Raw genomic sequence first — 20,880 nt, forward strand, 5'->3', positions numbered from 1 at the left:
GCTTCAGAGGCCTACGAGACCCCTTCCACTTGGAAGGGGCAGAGACTTTCTCGTGAAGTAGATGGCATGTCTGTGTACGTGGAGTGTGTGCTTTGCCTTGCATGTGGGTCTGTCATGGATGCCATTTTAGATGTAAAACCTTAAATCAAATTAGAACAATAAGCACTTTTTGATTCGTGTCTCAGCTAAGGACATTGGCCCGGAGCAGCTTTGAGGAGCAGGACACTAGGAAATGATTAGACAATTCCATCCATCACCATCCGAATCAAGTTTAACAGCCCCTTACATCCGTCCCTCATCGCATTTATCACTCAGTTGTGTTTGCCTTCGTATATGTCTGTGTCTCCCCTTCTCTCCCCAAGCTCCTTAGGGGCAGAGACCATTTCTGTCTTCGTCTTTGTTTATTTCTTGCTTTAGCACAGCACCAGCCCCACCCACCCATGCTCAGAACACTTTGTTGAGTGGACTGGAAATGGGTCCCAATACAGGAGAAGATGGGGTGACTGGAAGTGGGTGCCATGAAGGAAAGGAGCTTTGAGAAATGACCTCACGCACCCTTGTAAGGGCCAAGCAGTGAAGGCAAACATGTTTGAATGGCACCAGCCGTTAGGTATTTCCTCATCTCTCTGGGCTGACCAGTTACCTGTGTGTGTTCTTCCAACCCTTCCCTACCACTCTGTCTCCCTTTCTGTGTGCTGAGCCAGCGTACCATTCTGTTAGCTTGAAGGGCTTTTCCCCTGGTTTCCTGTCAGCTTCTCCATCCCTGGAGAGGGACGGAACTGTGTGGGATGTGCCCGTGCTCCTCCTGCGACCCTCACCTGTGCTTTGGAGAGCTCTGTGATGGCAGGAATCATATCTGCTGTGCTCAGGGCACCTTCCCAGGGCCTGGCACATGGCAGCAGTTCAATAAGTATTTGTGGCGAGGTTTCTGGATGTGTAAATGATGTGAATTGAGAACACATCTGGGCCAGTTCCCTCAGGTCCGAGAGGAAGAATCAGGTGTCCGGATGGGGCAAGAAAATTATCTCAAGTTCTGTCCCAAATTAGAGCAGAGGAGCAGTTGAGCCCAATTTTCCTGACCATCCCTTCCATCCTGTCATATTTTGCTGGTATTTGAGCTTGGCCCTCCGGAACTTGGTCATACAAGTTTCAGACCACCAAATCCTGCAGTTGGATAAGACCCAAACTATCCTTTTATGCCTGAGAAGTCTGAAGCCCAAAGAGGGGGAGAGATTTGCCTAGGGTCCCACAGCTGTGGTAGTGATAACACCAAAGCTTCCAGAAAACCTCTGTGTATTGCCACATAATCTACCAATATAGAGTATGTGCTTGACGCTGTTAAAGATACAGTAGTGAGTAAAATAGAGCGGGTCTTTGCCCTCATAGACTTTATACAATTGTAAGGTCTTGTATATTAACAATAGTCAGTGATGAAAGTGGGTCATTAGAGAAGACTAGAGTAGCGGGACTTTGGTTTAGGTGGTCAGGCAGATGTTTGAATAACAGATGAGAAGGAAGTAAGCCATATGAAAAGATAAATTAAGACAGTTCCAGAGAGAGGGGGAGAACACAGCTAGCAGGCAGACCATGAGGCAGGGAGAGTCAAGGATGCTGAGGGAACAGGTGTGTAAGCCACTGGGAAACAGGTGTCCGTGGCTTGAGGCAGTGCAGGTCATGGAATATGTATTATAATCCAGATGAACTAGGAAGTTACAGGATATGGTGATCACTCTAACCTTGAAGTAGAGAATAAATGACATGAGGCCAAGAGTAGAATCCCAGTTATATCACGATCAAGGTGCACATTGATTATCGGTTGTATTATTTTAGTAATGACTTAGTATTTTGGTTAATATCATTGCCATGCATTTCCTTGCTAATACCGTTCCCAATTAAAATATCTAAATAGCACTGATATCTTAGATCAACAGAGAAGCAGGGTTTTCTTGAACCATCTGGGAGAACTTGGACAGATTTGTGAACCCTGAGACATTTTCTGTAAAAATTTGAAGGCGTGCACATTTTTCTGGAGAGAGTTTGTCATCAGTTTCATAAAGGGGTCTACGGTGCCCAAATGATGACTTAAATGACTAATAGCAGGGGACACATGAGGTCATTTCCTGAAACCTGTACCCAGCTCTAAAATCTGAACACTCCAGGATATCTGTGAAAATGAGAATGTTGATGTTGAGTTGTCATATCAGACTGAGGAATTGCACTTTGCTTCATCTGTGTCCTTATTGGTGTAAATAGAATTTAGGGCTTTTTTTTTCCTCGGAGAAGAAGTTAGTCTATTCCTTCGAAATATAATCTACAACTGTGTTTATTCAAACTCTGGTCTGAGTTTCTCTGAGTTTTAAAATAGGCAAGCACACTTCAGATGTAGCCTGAGGTGGTCCTAACTAATTATTCACTGTGGACTTCACCCATGAGTCTGCAAATCCAAATATCCACCCACCCTTCCATCCATGCATCCGTCCATGAATCCATGAATCCATCCACCCGCCCCCCCTTCCTCCCTCCTTCTTTTCCTCCCATCTGTGCAGCCATGTATGCAACCACTCACCCAACCATCTACCCACCTCCCTTCTTCCCGTCCGTCCGTCCATCCATCCATCCATCCCCCCTCCCTTTCATCCCTCTAACCTTCCATCTGTCCATACCCTCCTCCATCTACCCTTCCACCCGTGTAATCTTCCATGTACCAGGCTCTGTGCTAGGGCTGGGGCAAGAGTTAGAAGACTCCAGTTCTTGCTCTTAGGCCACTCTGAGTCCTTGAGGGGGAAAAAAAAAATCCCCCGAGATGCCTCCAGGGAGTCCTTTGCTTCTACTGGACTACAATTTGAAAACTCCACTTTAGCAGTTGAAAACGACTTTGAAAAAATTCAGCTGCTCTGCTTGCATAGTTACATAATTATAAGTATTCCCAGTCGTGCTCCGGATCTGCTTCTAAACTATTGGAGGCTCCTTTATCAACACTAATATTTTAGATCAATAACAGCTTCCACCCATAGGTCAGCAGGTGGTGGAAAACCAATAGAGAATGTGCAGTAGTGGCAGGGGTCTTTGCAAAAGGGCAGGCTTCGTAAGGGGGACAGAGAAGGGAGCTGCCGGTCGCTTCGTGCCTGGGACTCTATTTGCCCACAACCCCCAGAGCCCTTGGATAGTGATTCTGAGCCTTCAGCCTCCGCGTGTGCCCCTGGACGCATGAGGGAGCAGGAAGCCCTCGTGGCATGGGGTTGTTTCAGTTTCCGAAGCATTTTCGACATGTACCTATCATATTCCCACTCGCCTTGTAAAACAAGCATTCTCATTTAATACAGTGAGGTCTTTGTATTCTGAACAACAAACACATGCTCTAAGGCTCTCGGACACAACCTGCCTTTCTCTCCAACACCACCCCCCTCCCCATTCTGTCCGCCCTTACAAAGCCCAGGGTCAGCAGAAATATCTGTTTACAAACAAGGGCTCCAAGAGCACAGTATCAGGAACTCAAGCGAACCTCTAAAATATGTCCCCAACTCTGCGCTTGGCTTCTCTGTGAACAGTGTGTATCCCTGGCAGCCGCTTTCATGGAAGGCTCTTCTGCCTTTCCATCTTTCCAACTGTCTTCGTGTCTGGCTTTCTCTTTCTCCTTCCACTTATTCATTAAAACCATGAGGAGCCTGGACTAGAGAGGCAGTCGGATGCTGGCCCGAGTTTTGTGGATATCTGGAAAACAGAGCCCAGATAGGGAATGCTCGCAAACGGCGAGACGAGCTCAGACACCTCTAGCCTGTAGTGTCATCGGAAGCAGAAGCTGATTGAAGAAGGATTCTCAATTGGGTGGATGTACTAGTCACATGATCCTGCAGTTCTAGGTCCTTTTTCAGGGAGGATCAGGTTTATCAGTGGCTAAAGGAACTGTCTTGCCTCTCTCTTGAACTTGAGTCTCCCATAGCTCCCCATCACCTACACATAGTAAAGAGAATAGCTAATACAGTGAGCGTGTAATATGTGCCAGGTACTACTCTGAATACCTTCTGTGTTTTGCCTTTAGTCTTTGCAGTGACCCTCTGAAATAGATACTCTTCCAGTGCTAGGGTTCCAGTTGAGGGAACTGAGGTACAGGGAGGTTAAGTGACCTGCCCAAGGTCACACAGCAAGTAAAAATTGCAGAATCAGTTCTTAAGAGTCCATGTTCTAGCTACTCCCCGACATACAATTCAGATCAAGTCTGAGTTTCTTAGCCCCACATTCAGCTTCTTCCCTAAACATTGTTGCTTACTGTAACTTCTGCTTGTTCCTAATATCTCCATTTCTCAAACTCGGCACTGTTGATGTCTTAGAACAGATAATTCTTTGTTGCAGGATGTTTGGTACTGTAGGACACTTAGCCTTGACCCACTAGATATGGTAGCGGCCTCCACCCCCCAGTTGTGATGATCAGAAATGTCTGCATAAGTATTACCAAATGTCCTCTGTGGGGCAAGATCTCTGCTGGTGAGAACCACTGACTTACATGGGTTTTTTTTTTTTTTTTTTTTTTGATTAAAGAGAATGTGTTCCTAGAACACATAGCACCACCTCCACGCTTTTTCACATTTGGTTTTCCCCTTGACCTTTCAGTGTCCTTGGCCTCCTCCCCATCAGTCTTCTCTGTTCCAGAGTCTTTCGGTACCTCGGCATCTTTTATAGCTAGAGTGGAAATGCTAGCCTTTCTGGGTGATGGATCTGTTTCGTTTTTATGCTTTTTTCCTTAAAAAATGATCACCACCTCCAAACTTTCCATTTAAAATCTCCTAACGCTTGCACAGCAGTCTTGACTTAAAAACTCAATTCATTTCATGCGTTCAGTGATGTTTGTTGGGTCAGCCATGTGTCAGGTCCCAGGCTAAGCACTCAGAGTATGAAGTCAAGGACATAGACTACCTGTATATGGGGAACTTAACGTGGTGAGCGAATCTGAGCAGAAGGGAAAATTCAAGATAACTCTGTGCCTTCTCCCAGGGAAGAAGCTGGGGAAACAAAACCCCAGAAGGTTGATGGTATTTGATCAGCACCAGCCAGAGACCAAGCTCAAGGCTGAACTAGATCTTCCTGTACCTAGTGGAACAAAATTAAAATTCAGAGGTCCCAGGGAGATCTAACTACCATTTATCCTTCTAGAGCCTTAAAGAGGTCCCTTGGGTTCAATCATGAGGCACAATTTTCTGGTGGCTATTAAAGCAGTAGGGGGAAAAAAAAACACAATAGAAAATTAGTATCTGAAAAATTTGTCAGCCTTCTCTCTTCAAAAGGTTGCTTGCACTCCGTGCTTTCCAATATAGGTCTTAAGTCTAAATAACTCCAGATTGCCCCGTGAGCACTGGGCAGGGAGGCATGAGGCATGAGTCCTGGCTCTTTCTGCAATATGACCCTACTGATAGGAACACCATATTCCCAAGCTAATGAACCCCCCCCCCCCCGCAGCCCCAAGCATGGACCCTTTTTCAAAACCACCAAAGATGCCCTGTTGTCCGTGGGACGAACTTCAGGTCTCTTGGCATGCCCTTCACAGTCCTTGGCGTTATAACCTCAGGCAGACCTTGCAATTTCATTTCCCCCTGCTACTCTGTGCACCTTCAGTTCCATCAAGAAAAGAGACCTTCCCCCATTTTCAGAGCCCCCTTCCGGTGACAGCACAACTCCCAGTCTTTTCTCATGTTCCGCCTTCTCCTGGAAGGTCTTTGCCCGGCCTCTCCCACCCAGTTCCTTTTCCTCCTGCAAGGCCATTTCTGTGCTACTCATCTAGGAGTGGCCTTCTAGTCTCTAGTGTTCCTTCCATTGAGCTCTGTTTGCTCATACTTCTATTAAAACTTACTCTGTTATACTTGTGGAAAATTAAGAACTGCCCCTTGTCCTCACACAGTCCATTTTCCCCTAGCTGGGAAGCCTAATTTAGAAGTTATGAACACAAACTCTCATGTCTGATTACCTAGGTTCCAGTCTCACCTGTGTTACTTGCCACCGAGTTACTCAGGCTTAGGCAAGTTATCTGTGCTTCTCTGAGCCTCTGTTTGCTCATCTGTAAAATGAGAATAATAATTCTGCCTCCCTGCTTGGACTGTTGTGAAGGCTGCCTGAGCTAATCCACGCAGTTGACCGCAGTGCCTGGGACAGAGCAAGTGTTAATCCTGGATGGCACCAGCCATACAGAGCGGAATGAGAGTCTGCCCTTCTGGCCGCGTCCCCTCCTTATCTCGTTTTGCCATCGTGCGGCCTGCCTGAAAGGCTCACCCCTGGCTGTGTGGGCCAGGATGAGATGATGGCAGGCTCACCTGAGAGAGGAGCTTTTGTTTCCAGAGTTCAGCCCACACTGTCTGGGATGCATTTTTACATAACTTGCTGTGGGTCTGCGTCAGTTACGAAATGTCTATCACTTGGCTCGCCCATGTGGGAACCTTCTCCATCCCTCTCAGCTCCTTAGGTTTGGCTACTTAGGTACTCAGCGACCCTCCCGGTGCTGTCTTGTAGATGAGGATCTAAGGTTCAGATGTGGACCTACGGCTGACTCTTCTACTAGGTGCAGCTGGCATGGTGCCTGAAAAGCAAGGTACTTTTAGGGGCCAATAGAAATGGCTTAGTTTCCTTGACAATCACAAGAAAATAGTCAATATAATAATTTGAATAATGATGAATCCAGCCTCTTGGTTGTATACATCTTTATGCCACTGTAATTGTAAAATATAATTCTATATATTTATGGAGGGAGAGAAAAGTGCCCAGGGCCAGGAAAGTCATGATGTGACCCTGGATGAAAAAGCATTTGCCCAAGATCAATCATATGTTAGTGGCAAACCGGGGTGAAAGTTCATGGCTTAATCACTCCCAACTTAGAAATCTTATCCCTGAATTTTTAACAGACTCCCTAGAAATGAGTTCACCATAGTCTTCTCTTTTCCCCGATGAGAAAGTGGACCAGAGAGGGGGCACAACTTGCCACAGGTCACACAGCTAAGTTATCCTCTCTTGACCCCTCATTATTGCTTTTAGTATTTCACACAGCCAAACCTAGTGACTACAAATGCAACCCCCCATCATACAGGTGGAGAAGTTGAGGTCCAAGAAGTAGAAGAGGCTTCTACCCGGTATCACAAAGATGCCACTCCTGCCCCCAGTCAGAGCTCTCGTTTCAGTGCTCTAATGATGGTTTGAAACTTCAAACTCTACTCAAACTGGGTATCCTTACAAGCCTTGGGCATCTTTCTTTCCCTTTCTTTCTTTCTTTCTTTCTTTCTTTCTTTCTTTCTTTCATTTATTCATATCTACACTCATACATTCAACAAATGTATACTGAGTGCTTATGTTTTGGGTATTCTATAGAAGGTTCTAGATGCAGAGCTGGGGAACAAACATGGACTCTCCACCCTCTCAGAGGCTCACTCTCTCCATCTGTATGAATAGAATCATAGTTTCTATTTTTCTTCTTTTAGCTAGTTCTGAGAAAAGCAAGTGAAATAATTAAAACTCTGTGCTCTTTGGAACTTCAGGGAAAAATGACTGTATGAAGAAACAGTCAACTGATTTTAAAAGAATGTTTTCTTATATTTATTCATAGAAAACATAAGGCATTGGTTAAGCAGTTGACTTTGGAGTTGGATCTGGGTTCAAATAACCTTATTTATGTGATTACAAGTCAAAAGACCTTTGCTAAGTCAAGGAAGCTGAGTCTCATTTTCCTCATCCATAAAATGGGACCACGAGAACTTACAGTCATAATAATTCAGTGAGATGATGCCCATAAAGTCCTTGTCCTTGAACATAACACATCATAAATGTTGGCTCTCTATTTATCAGTAGGTTCATGTGGTTCCAAGTGGCATTAGAACAAATCAGAATAGTGATCCTAGGGATAACATAAGGAGGCAGGTATGATGATAATAGATGTTCCTGACTGCATATTATTAATTCTTACTATAGGCACATTGCATCAATAGGAGGACAGGTACTACTAGCATTAGGGATGAGCAGTCTCTCGCAAGAGGGTATATCCTATGTCTGGTCATGCTCCATACCCTGAATGCCTGGATTGAACTTGCTACAGTAGATGTTCTGTGAAGATGTGTTGAGTGAATCATCGAATGGCCAAGTGGATGAACCAGCCAGGACCAGGGGACATTAACATGGGGCATAGAAGAGCCAGGGATAATGCAGTCAAAAGCCTCAGACCTCTTCCCAGCTGTCCTGGCCTAGAGGGCACAGAATAACTCTGTGGGTCCCTGGAGACCAGATCCTGGAGCAGTGGGTGGCAAGAAGAGGGAGTTGATTTGGGTTCACTGAAGGAGAGCATTGAGAAATGCTCGAAGGTACAGAGGCCTTCTTCACGTGGCACAGAGTTCTCTAGTTTTGAAATATGAATGCTCTCTTTTGTACAGATGATTCAAACTGGGTTTGAATAGATGATATAGTGACCTTTGAGGGAGCCTCCAGCCCTGACAATGTCCGATTCCATGAATGATGAAGGGTAAAGGGCCTGGGAGTGCTGTGAAGAATATGGCAGGCAGGATGGAATGGTACTTGAGAAGTCACTGTCCCTGAGGTTTGGTGAGTAAGCAGGGAACAGCCTGTAGGTCCTCAAGTCTTTAAAATGACCCAAAGTGGGCTCTCTTCTCCAGGGTGGTTCCAGCATCACCACCTAAGTCTGCTAGCGTCTCGTTTGTCCTAGGGGAAAGTTTCAGAGCAAGCAAACTGACAGTGCAGGGACCCCTCTCTCTCCCTCCTCCTTCTCTTCCTCCTCCTTTTATCTCTTCGTCTTCTTCCTCTCCTACTTTCTTTTTTAAAAATTTTGTATGCTCCAATCTCATTGAGAACGTGTGAAAAAGAGAGCAAGGCACGTGCCTTTCTATTTCAGAGAAGAGTGTCAGAAAGGATAAAGTTTAACAGCACAGAAGAAGAGGTGGGAAAAAAAAAAAAAAAAACTTGGTCCCAGTTCTGAGGAAAAGGAACAGACATTCATATCAATAAAAAGTGTAGCTGGTGTGCGTCACATGCTATGCAAATGAGTGTTTGCATTCTCTCCCTAAATCCTCAAAATGGCACAGTGCATTAAGTACTGTTATTATCAGTTTACAGTTGAGAAAACTATCAGGTAGGTGAAGGGATTTTGCCCAAGGCTACTGGCCAGCAAGCAGCACAGCTGAGATTCCCACAGATAAGACTTCACAGCACACGTGCTTAAGGCCTGTTATGTTGCCTGTGCTCATGGGCAACGTCCTGGTATATTCATTATCTCATCAGTTCCCCCTACAACTGGCAGAGGAAGATAGTGTCACTGTCACCCCACTTAATAGATGGGAAGACTAATACTAGAAGAGGTGCCCTGACTTTCCCAAGGCATGTAGTTAGTGAATGGTAGAGCCGGCACTGATGCTGGTTTACTGCTCTGTGAAAGCCCTCCCCTTTCCATGTCCACAGAGCCTGCTTACGTAGGAGCAAAGGAGGCAGGCCGGAGAGTCAAGAACCCAAGGCAGATGCAGGCGCATCTGGAGCCCCCAAGAGCAGTCTGCCAACCCAAACTCACCGTGAAGTCTGTGTATTAATAAAGCTTATGGGTTTCAGGAACCTGTAAGCATACTCTTCTGAACCTTGCCTTCGCCCTGGATAGTTTACAAGGAAATATGCATTCATTTAACTCCCTTCGTTCTCCAATGAGTCCTGTGTGGGATATAGGATAAGACTTTTTAATCCCCGCAGTACATGTGGGAAAGCCAAGGCTCAGAGAATTGAACTCCCCTAAGGTCACCCAGCTAGTAAAGGCGGCCAGCGGACCCACATAGTCAGAGGGCTTTCCGGTAATGGTTCCTAGACAGAAAAACGAGTGCAGGTAGAAAGCAGACCTACCTGCCACTGCAGGCGCTCTTCCCACTGTCCCGTGCTACCCTGCAAAGGCAGATCTGGTCCCACTGGCCGACACATGGGGGACCCCTGAGAGAATCCTGACCTTGTGAATCCCTCCAGAGGGTTACTCTGGGTTCTCTTGTCTCTTATAGTAGGAGATGGGATGTCTAGAACTCAGTATAGTTTGGGATAAGCCTCCAGCCAGATACGATATATTTCAAACATCCTCCTTCTGAGCCTAAAATCAATCCTTTGAGCCGAGGTGGGCCCAGAGGCACGAGGATGCTGAGGAACGTTCCCTGGGGCCCCCACCTCGGTGACGTCCCGGCTCTCCTCTGAATGCCTGGGACCGCGGAGTCCTCAGGGGTCATTTTGGGGGTCCTCCCCCCAACCGAACCAAGTGCAGGGACCATGGGTATACTTAACCCAAATCTGTCTGTTTTAATCACTGTCCTCTGGACAGATAAAAGCTTTCCATAGGATTGCTCTGTCAAGCATTTCTTTGTGGCTTTGATACCAGCCATTAAATCATGGAAGGGAAAACAAAACAAAACAAAATAGAAGGGGGCATCTCCAACCTTTGGCTTTTAACTTTTTTATCCTCCTGGAAAAAAAAAAAAAAAAAAAAAAAGATTGCTGACCTGATTTCCCCCTTTTGTACCCCCATCCTCTCACCTCCACTTGTCTTGCTCTGGCAGATGTCCCACAGTGAGTAGACATCCTTAAGTTGGGAGGTCCTGAGGCTGCCTTTCTTCTGTTTACCTTGTCCTCGATGACCATACCTCTCTCCACAGGAGCCACGGCTAGAATCTCTGAAGGACCCAGGATCTCAGAGTCACAGGGAGTCTAAGAGAGGGGGGTCCCTGTGACCATCTGATGTAGCCCTCCTACTTCATAGGGCAGGGTGCGAGGATGCCCAGAGAGGGGGGCTGCTTTCCCAACAACCCATAGCAGAGCAGTGGCAGATGGGACCGTGAGAACCTTGACCCCCAAGCTAAGAGTTGTTCCCACCAAAGGAAAGCATCCTGGAGAAGAGCTCTGGCTTTAGAGTTAATCTGGCTGTGATTCTGCTACCGTCTCGCTGTGATCCTTGTGGGGAGATCACATAGCCTCTCTACACTTCAAGGTCCTTCTCTGTCAAAGGACTGTCAGGAAAGCCCACTTCATGGGGTCATTATGAGCACCGAATGGGATCTCTGTGCCTGGCACGGGAACTGCTATATAGAGGCTTTCAGCAAACATTCCTTATTCATATCATTATTTAGCTGAAAATGCTGTTTTTTTTTACCAGCCAAAAGGACTCAGGTAGAGTATCCATCTCTTCCCATGTCCACTCACCCAATGAGAGAAAACCAAGTAGTATAGACTTGATATACTTGCCATGCTGTGCTAATCGTCCTCCCTGACAGGGCCGAAAGTAAAGTGTTACCACACCTAAGTTTGTGTTGGTTTAAACCATGCCCCGAGAACATGGTGGGCGGGGGGCAGGGTGCACAAAAAAAACAAAACAAAACACATGCACAGCATGGAGACATAGCTGAGGTCCCACTCCTCTGTGGGGGAACTGAACTTGGTATCAGGAGTCCTTAATTCCAATCCCTCCAACCACTTAGTGCTGTGTGACCTGAGGCAGGTGACCTCACCTCTCTGAGTCTCAGCTTCCTTGGCTATAAAGAGCACCTGTTATAGAAGGCGGCCGTGAGCATGAGACACCTTGGCGCAGAAGCCGCAACCCATCTGTTCAGCACCCCACAGGGCCTACGGATTTGCACAATCCAGCTGAGACACAGAAGCATCCCTCCCCCGTGAAGCACATTTCCTGTGCGTGATGACCGCAACACCCGTCTTTGTGTCCTCCTGATGCACCTCGCTTTGCTCCCTCTTTGAACTGAGTAAATTGAGGCGTATGTCCTAACCAGAGGAGGATTCTGAACTGGGCACGAGGCAGGGGACAGTGTGCTTTTAGAGAAATTTCGATGGGAGAGCTTAGAAGATGTGTGGAAGGGTGGTGGTCTAGACTGAAAGGGCTGCCCTGAGAGAGTGCTGTCGAACAGATGACTGAAACAACAGAAATTGGTTTTCTCACAGTTCGGAAGCTTGGCATCTGAGAACCAAGTGGCCACAGTGTGGATTTCTTTTGAGTCCTCTCTCCTTGGCTTGTAGACAACCATTGTTGCCTCTGCGCGTGCCTGTGTCTCAGTTCCCTCTTCTAACAAGGACACTGGCTCTGCTGGATTAGGTCCCATCCGAAGCACGTCATTTGAGTTTGATCACCTCTGTATAGACCCTACCTCCAAAGAATCACCTCCTAAGGTACTAAGAGTTAGGACTTCAACATATAAATTTTGAGGGGACACGATTCAGCCCATAACAAACAGAAAGGAAGCTGATGGCCAGCTAAGAATGTGACTGCAGCCTTGGGGGTGGGGGGGACAACATTTCTGTATAGACCCTGCAGGTTGGAACAAACCTGGGTCAGAAACGAACAGGTGGGAAAGCTGGGAAGTCCAGGTGCTAGAGGACAAGCTCCGGAAGGTTCTCTGGACTCTGAAAAGACAGCAAGTTCCTGGCACATCTTGGGTCCCGGGGAAGTTGGGTGAGCCAAGTGGAACAGATTAACCCCTAGTAATAAAGAATCATGGATTCTTAGTCAATTTTTTAGACCAGGCAGACGAAGGACATGAAAAGCAGCCTCCTGGCTTGCAGTTCAATTCAACGTCCTTGTGTTGGCGCTGTGGGACTTACGGAAATATTTTTGGTGGGGGCTGTGCCTTCAAACAGCCCACTTGGCTCTGGGGTGATGAGGCACCTAGGCGGGGGGGGGAATCCTATAGACCGGGATTCCAAGCTTTGTTGCCTTGGAATTCCTCTGAATTCCTTCCTCTGAAGAATGGGCAAAGCTGAGAGTTCCGTCGTGAAGGTTAAGTGGAAGAATTACTCTAGAACACACGGGACTTAGCGAGTTCTAAGTAAAGGGTACTATGCTCTTGTAAAGAACACACCAACTAGGGAAACCTCCCCCCCTTCTTTTCCTTCCTTGATTTTTAATTTGCCATGACAAAGTCTCCAGAGCACCTGCAAGGTACCAGGGTCTGCCCTGCATGCTGCATGCTGGGCACTTTGAAATGAACCAGACAGACACACAGGTGGGAAACACAGACATTGGATGAGTCATTACAGAAGAGGAGAGTTCTCAGATAGGAAGGGATGTGATGGTTGGATGGAAGATTGGTTTGTTCCTGGAGTGGAATAGAGTGGTCGGACAGAGCTGCCCTGGGAGAGTGCCATGCAATTGATCCCGAGAGGGTGAGCCCGGAGCCCAGTGGACACCTGGTAACAGCCCTGGCCAGCGTTTCTGGACACTCTGTACAAGCCTTTTGCCTTTGCGCTAGCCTCTTTTATGTATGCTCTGTGTCTCCAGGGTAAGGTTCAGTGGGTAGATGAGAAGAAAGATCGTAAAAAGCAGGCAGCAAGCTTCTTGGGGGCATCTGAAGCCCTTTTCAAAACAAGCCTAGCTGCGGGAGGATGAGGGCCCATTAGAAGGGCTGGAGGACCAGGGTTCGAGGGACCAGTGATTACCACGAGGCCCAGAGCAAGCCCTTTCCAGGTCTGGGGCCAGACCTGTCCATCTGTGCATGCCCAGCACACCTCACGGGCTCTGCACACTTTTGGTGTCTGTTTCCACAGGCTCATGGCCTTGAGGCGGGCTTATGCTAATTAGATGTAGATTGTGTGCAGGATTACCCTGTAGCTTTCATCCTGTCACATGGGGATGTGTCCCCTGGGATCAACTTCCAGCACCATGCAGCTGGTGCAGACTGCAGACAGCCTCTCTCTCTTTCCTTCACTACATCTCCGTCTTCCTGGACAACTATGGGGAGGGACAGGCTGGGCGTGGGGGTTCGCCCATGTCCTCCAGGGAACACCGTTCTGTGTCCTTTATGGAGATACACAGAGCAGAGGGGACCTGAGCACGCGAGCATTAGTAATGACGCAGGGCATCCAACATTCAAATCAACACTTGTACTGAGCTCCTTCTGCTTACAAGGAACCATTCTAGCAGTGAACAAAAGAGCTCTTCAATTGTAGGGGTGGGGGGATCATTTAATCCCAGCCTCTCCTTTTTCCAAGAAGGGAAAAGCAGCCTGGCAGCAAGAAGGGGTGGTGTGACTTGTTCCAGGCAAGGTCATCCAGATCTCTGGTTCCAGATCCCTGATTCTGGACTGGTGGCACAGCCCCCTGAGTGTGACTACTGTCAATTAGGTTATTTGCATACAGAAATAAGTCCCTATCACCATTATCCCCGCCCCCATAACACCCCTGCTGAAGTTCACTGATTTCCTTTTGCCGCTTAGGCTCCAGATAAATATTTTCTTCTGAACTTCTGAAGCCACTGCTTCAAGGTTCTCATTTCCCTTAACGCGTTTCCTCTTGGTTCCACTGAAGAGCCCCTCTTTGCCCTTCCCCTCTGCCTCTGGGGGCTAAGCCAGCTCTTAGTCCTTGGCTCTGTGTGGCAGAGTCTGGCCTTTCAACTGCAAACAGAGGGGTCTTGAGCCGGGTCCCAAGCCCCAGGAAGGTTCTGAACTGAGGGCACCCTACAGATGTGTAAACATTTTACCTTGCTCACCCAGCTAGCCGCCTTCCAAAGGCAACAGGAAAACCAGGGACGGGAGAGCCCCTGGCAAAATAAAAAACCTGCAGGGAGAGAGAGTAAAAGAGAGAAAGAGAGAGGAAAAGGGGATCCTGTTTCAGATGTTAATTTTCTCATTAGAAGAATTTTCTCTTTAAGGGGGAGGGTTCGCCAGGGGAGCAAGAGAAGGGAGCTCAGAGGTGGGAGGGGGAGACCAAGCGTGGCGGCTCCGGCTCCAGGAACTTTGCTCTCACTGATCCTCGTGGCAAGGAGCAACACATAGAGCTGGGGTAGCTCATTCCAAATCTGGAGTCAGAGGTTCTGCTTCGGAAGGGTCCAAGGGAGGTAGCTTTTCACACGCAGTGTCATGACAGCAGCTAAGCAGATGTGATTCGTGATTTCTAAGGAGGCTTTGCCAGTGGCTCTGGGGAGGACACATGCTTTCTTTGAGCCTTCATCCTACCAACTCCTGCTGCATTAGTCAAGATGCCTTCAGGGTGCCTTCTCTCTTTGGCCTTTCTGTATTTTGTTTCTTGTCATTTCCTACTTGGTATCGTTGATATCACTCCCAGACTCACCAGCGTCTTAAAAATGAGCTCCCACTTGGATGGCTACTGTATGCCAAGGATGGCGTATCCACTGTGTCTCTTGAGTATGACAGCATGCTGCAAGGGAGATCTACGCAAGAGAAGGAAGACCTGCAGAAGTGAAGGGAGGTTGCCCTGATGTTCGACTTAGTAACTCTTTCATCAGAATGACTCCTAGTCCAAAGATACTGCTCTTTCTGTGGTACTGAGAACACACCCTCTCTTCTGACTCTAATAAAGACCTAAGTTAGGGCCTTTGATTCTGTTTGTCCTTTTTCCTTCTCTGGCTCTATTTGGAATCCTTCCTGTGCTCCTTCGTGAGACGCTTGCTGAGCGCCTGCTGTAGACAAGGAATGGTACAAGGTCCTAGGCAGGGGACAGATGGTCCAGCCAGAGTTCTCCCTTTCAAGAACCCTTCCATCTAGGGGGACTCCAAAACCAGAGAGCAAATGTCTAGTTGCCCTAAAGTAAAATGAGTTGAGAGGAAAGATGAGCATTCTTTACAGGGCTATCATGGAGAGCTTCTTTGAAGAGGTGGTTTCTGTTTTAGTGGTAGAGAAAACCTGGAAACGCAGAGAAGCAGACTTCAACCAGGCATGTGAGGGGAAACTCATTCAGTCCCCTCCTTCACCAGATAGAGAACCAAGACCCCAAAGAGGTACTTAGTGCTTCACCAAGGTTGCCCAGCCAGCGAGAGCAGGTTGACGTTGTGAGGCGACCCCAGCCATTGCCTAAGGGACTGTTGGGCAGGGAGTGGGAGGAGGGGTATAGGCGGACTCAGATGCCAGGCCAAAACTGCCCTCTGCATCAGATGCTAACAGAGATTTACACAGGTTCTGAGGCCCCGGTACAAAGGAGCAGAGAGCCTGTGGGCCTCCTCCATTGATTTTGCTGGAAGCTCTCCATGCTCGTTGATGAACGCTAATGGCAGATGCACACTCAAAGTTATGGTGACCGCAGCCAGTCTCCGGCTCAGAGTAGGGACTGTCCTCCTAAATGAGCATCTTGTATTCATTCTCATCTCCTTCTCTTTCTCCTCCCACCTGGCCTCGTACATCATCCCACACTTAAAACACACTGTTAATTAGAAAGTCCTCTTCCCCATCCAACAGCCTGTCTGTGCCAAGGACACTGGGTGTATTCCAGAAAAGCTGAGGAATGGGGGTTGGTGATTATAAGGATAATTCGATCCAGAGAGAATCTGCTAAGTGACTTCCTGGGGTTCCCAGAGTAAGTCTAGAGACGTCAGCCATGGGACCTTCCTGAACACCCAACTTGTGCCCCCTCGCAAGCAGTTGGAGTGTTCTAGATCCCTGGTGGCTTTGGTGGGGGAGAAGGAAGCACCCACAGAGTTAGTGCACAGGGTGATGAATGCCAGGGTCTGATGGATGGAGGAGCCACTCACCAGCCAGTTGACCTTTAACCCATCCACCTCTTTGCTTTCTTGAGAATCTCGCGTCTGTTAACATCATCACCATAAGGGTGTTACGTGGATTAAATGAATTCACACACAGACCTTAGTACAATACAGAGGCTTGGATGATTTTAAGTAATGAAGGAGTCCCCCACATCTTTTATGTTAAGAGGATGCTTTTCACTTCATTCTTTTGCAAATACTAACATTAGTGTCAGAGAAAGCTGAGTTGGGTCTCAGAAACTTGTCATTGACTCTGTGTAACCTGACAAATGCTTTTCATTTTCCTGGTCTGAGATCCCTCACCTGTGAAGTGAAGAAGTTGGAAGCAGTGTTCTTTAAAAATCTTTCCAGCTCAGACAGTAAGCATGTCTGCCTTTCTCTGGGGCTGGATTTCAGGGCTAGCCAGGACGGCCTCCTGTTAGAAGGTAGAAGCATTAGCTTTGTGGCCCCTGACTCTCGCTTCTCTGGGCCAACTTTGCTAACAGTTCACCACCACTGGCCATCTGATGATGGCCAGCAGTGATGTGTGCCCAAGGTTTTGGCAGCCGTAATAGGGGTGCTCCTTCTCAATGAGCATCTTCTACTCATTACTAACCCCCCACCCCATTCTCCTCTTGCCTCATATATCATCCCACACTTAAAGTGCCCTCTTGGTTATTTTTTAATTTTGGGGGGGATTTATTTATGTATTTGAGAGAGAGCGAGCATGTGCATGAGTTGGGAGAAGGACAGAGACAGGATCCCAAGCAGACTCTCTGCTGAGCACAAAGCCTGACAGGGGGCTCAGTCTTACCACCCATAAGATCATGATCTGAGCCGAAATCACAAGTTGGATGCTTAACCAACTGAGCCACCCAAGTGCCCCTAAAATACCTTCTTTTTTTTTTTTTTTTTTTTTATAGATTTTATTTATTTATTTGACAGATCACAAGTAGGCAGAGAGGCAGGCAGAGAGAGAGAGAGGAGGAAGCAGGCTCCCTGCCGAGCAGAGAGCCCGATGCGGGGCTCGATCCCAAGTCCCTGGGATCATGACCCGAGCCGAAGGCAGAGGCTTTAACCCACTGAGCCACCCAGGCATCCCCTAAAATACCTTCTTTTTAAAAAACATTTTAAAAATCTCTTTATTTGATAGAGAAAGAGATCACAAGTAGGCAGAGAGGCAGGCAGAGAGAGGGGAAGCAGGCTCCCCACCGAGCAGAGATCCTGATGCGGGGCTCCATCCCAGGACCCTGAGATCATGACCTGAGCTGAAGGCAGCGGCTTAACCCCCCCGAGGCATCCAGGCGCCCCTAAAATACCCTCTTTATTATAATATCCTCTTCCCCTCCAACAATCTTGCAAAATCAAAGGTGTTTAGATTTCCATTGTTGTTATTGTTGGTATTTTCTTAGCCCAAGTACCCATTCTACAAACCGAAATCTTTCCTGTATGTTCCATGTTCAGAACCAATGAAAGTGAAACCACTTGGGCTCATGTAGTGGGGAGAACCCCCCACCAAAACCAGCTCCTCCTGTTCCTCTAGCCCTTATCTTGTCCTAAGTCTGGTCCCAGAGGCTTCATTAAGAACTGGAGGACCCTGTAGGGCACAGTTTGCGAACCACTGGGCTAGGACATCCTCATACTAGTTTTAACAGAGAGAAGTAACTGAGTGCCCTCTTCCATCCTTTACTGACGCCTCTCTCTCTCTCTTTGGGCCACATAGGGCTGTACGACAAATGTTCTTATACCTCACGTGACCGAGGATGGGTCGTGGGAATTCACACCGTCAGTGACCAAGGCAACAGAGACCCACGCTACTTTTTCTCCCTGAAGACAGACCGAGCCCGGCAAGTAACCACCATCAATGCCCACCGCAGCTACCTCCCAGGCCAGTGGGTGCACCTAGCCGCCACCTATGACGGGCGGCTGATGAAACTCTATGTGAACGGTGCCCAGGTGGCCACCTCGGGGGAGCAGGTGGGTGGCATCTTCAGCCCGTTGACCCAGAAGTGTAAAGTGCTCATGTTGGGGGGCAGTGCTCTGAATCACAACTACCGGGGCTACATCGAGCGCTTCAGTCTGTGGAAGGTGGCCCGGACTCAGCGGGAGGTACTGCTCGACATGGAAACCCATGGCCTCCACGCGCCTCTACCTCAGCTCCTCCTCCAGGAGAACTGGGACAACGTGAAGCACACCTGGTCCCCCATGAAGGATGGTAACATCCCCCAAGTGGAACTCAGCGGTGCCCACGGCTTCCTGCTGGACACAAGTCTGGAGCCTCCCTTGTGTGGGCAGACATTGTGTGACAACACAGAGGTCATTGCCAGCTACAACCAGCTCCCGCGGTTCCGCCGACCCAAGGTGGTGCGCTACCGCGTGGTCAACCTCCATGACGACAACCATGAGAACCCCACTGTGAGCCGTCAGCAGATCGACTTCCAGCACCGGCAGCTGGCCGAGGCCTTCAGACACTACAACATCTCCTGGGATCTGGAGGTGCTCGAGGTGAGCAACTCCTCCCTGCGCCACCGCCTCGTCCTGGCCAACTGCGACATCAGCAAGATTGGGGATGAGAGCTGCGACCTCGAGTGCAACCACACGCTGACCGGCCACGACGGCGGGGACTGCCGCCACCTGCGCCACCCTGCCTTTGTGAAGAAGCAGCACAACGGGGTGTGCGACATGGACTGTAATTATGAACGGTTCAACTTTGATGGCGGAGAGTGCTGCGACCCCGAAATCACGGATGTCACCAAGACTTGCTTCGACCCCGACTCTCCACACAGGTAACACCTGCCAGGCAGGCAGTGCCCAGCTGTGAGCTGACTCGGTCCCCTCAGCATTGCATAGGCGAGGTGCCTGAGAGCCCTAGGGGTTCCAGAACTTTGTAGATTTTCTGGTTTGCACGGTAGCTTGGTGACTGAGCCAACCTCTTACACATCTCTTGTGGGGATATGCAAAGATAGCCCACCAAAACAGTATTCGCTGAGCCCCCGCAGTGGGCTATGAAAGAGGACAACCCCGTCTTAAAGAGCTCAGAGTCAAAACTGGGTAGTGTGAGTCACATAATGGGTAACTGTCATAACACACGTGGTAGAGTGGGGTACAGCGCGTTCCCTAGTCCACTGGGACTGTTTAAATTAGTTGAGATTAAATAAATTTAAAATCTGGACTGAGTCCCATAAACTACATTTCACGAACTCAGCAGCCTCGTGGGCTCTAGTGGCTACCGTGCTGGACAGAGCATTATGGAACACGCTTCCCGGCCGAGTGCTCATTCTGTTGCACTGTGCTGGTAAATCCGGGGTCAGCTGGGTCGCACAGCCTGGGTTCGGGTCTCAGCCATACTGTTTCCTCGCTCTGTGACCTCTTAGAAGCCATGCCTTCCTCTGTAAAATGGGAGCGATAACAGCACCTGCTTTGTGAAGCTGCTCTGGAGATGGAGAGGGGGCGTGTAGCGCATGGTCCCACTGCTCGTGGCTGGCCGGCCCTGAGGTCTCAGTAAGCATATTTGTCCTTACTTGTGTCAGGAAAGTGCTGTGTGCTGTGCGCTGTTTTTAGGGAATGCCAAGGGAGATCAAAGAGAAAAAAACTGACTTGGCACTCGAATATCTCAGAAAAGCTCCGATCTGGTTTGGACATCCAAGATTGGGTTGGGGGAGAGAGGAGGGCACTCTGGGCAGAGGGACATGTCATCCACTGCGGAGAAGAGGGCAGAAAGGGGACACTTCTGTCCAAGGCTTTCCTTAGCCTCTGCTTGCACTGTCAACTCTAAACAGCACCCCCAAGGAAAAGCCCAGAGGTGAACCCGTGGTGATCTATATTCAATATGGGACTCAGAGGAACTAGTTCCAAGCCAGAGAGACAGTCAGCATCCACTTTCCTCATCTCCCAGATTCACGCTGGACTTTTCCATTCTGTCCAGCGCACAGGACCCTGGACTTGCTGATAGCTCGAGCACACTTGCCGACCTCTGCAGGTTTTCTGCTGACTCTTCTCTTTATGTCTCTCTCAAAAAAGCAAGGGCCTCCCATGCACAGACAAAATACCTATGTGCAAAGGAATGGCGATGCTGGCAGGAGAATGTCGTGCCTGGCAGCAAGCCAGAAAGCACGTCAGCTCAGCCTGCTGGCACCAGGCGGGCCCTGGACTCCCACCTTGTTCAGAGACACAAGCGGCCCAAGTGGGAAGAAGCCTTGCTGTGTGGCTGGTTCCTTCCAGGTCACAATGCACTTTCATCTCTGCTCTCCTTTGGGCTTTGACAGAATTTGGTAAGGAAGGCAAGACAGGGGTTAGTATTTGCATTTGACCGACAGGGAGCTAGAAGGGCTGAGTGGAGGCAATGACTCCGCCAAGGTCATGGGTTAGGAGAGTCATTCAGCTAAGTCACAAATGCAAGTCTCTGAGAT

The 20,880-nt window shown here is 48.5% G+C and overlaps 1 protein-coding gene across 1 annotated transcript in view; it reads left to right on the top strand.

Moving 5' to 3' along the window:
* The window catches only part of PAPPA (pappalysin 1), a 233,049-nt gene that overhangs the window by 14,636 nt on the left and 197,533 nt on the right, over positions 1-20,880 (top strand). The window contains exon 2 of the mRNA XM_032865711.1: positions 18,195-19,257. Within this exon, the coding sequence (XP_032721602.1) occupies positions 18,195-19,257 (1,063 nt within the window). The remainder of the gene's footprint in view (positions 1-18,194; positions 19,258-20,880) is intronic.

Source organism: Lontra canadensis, unplaced genomic scaffold (genome assembly GCF_010015895.1).
Source record: "Lontra canadensis isolate GAN:19392208 unplaced genomic scaffold, GSC_riverotter_1.0 scaffold30, whole genome shotgun sequence".
Classification (NCBI taxonomy): Eukaryota; Metazoa; Chordata; class Mammalia; order Carnivora; family Mustelidae; genus Lontra; species Lontra canadensis.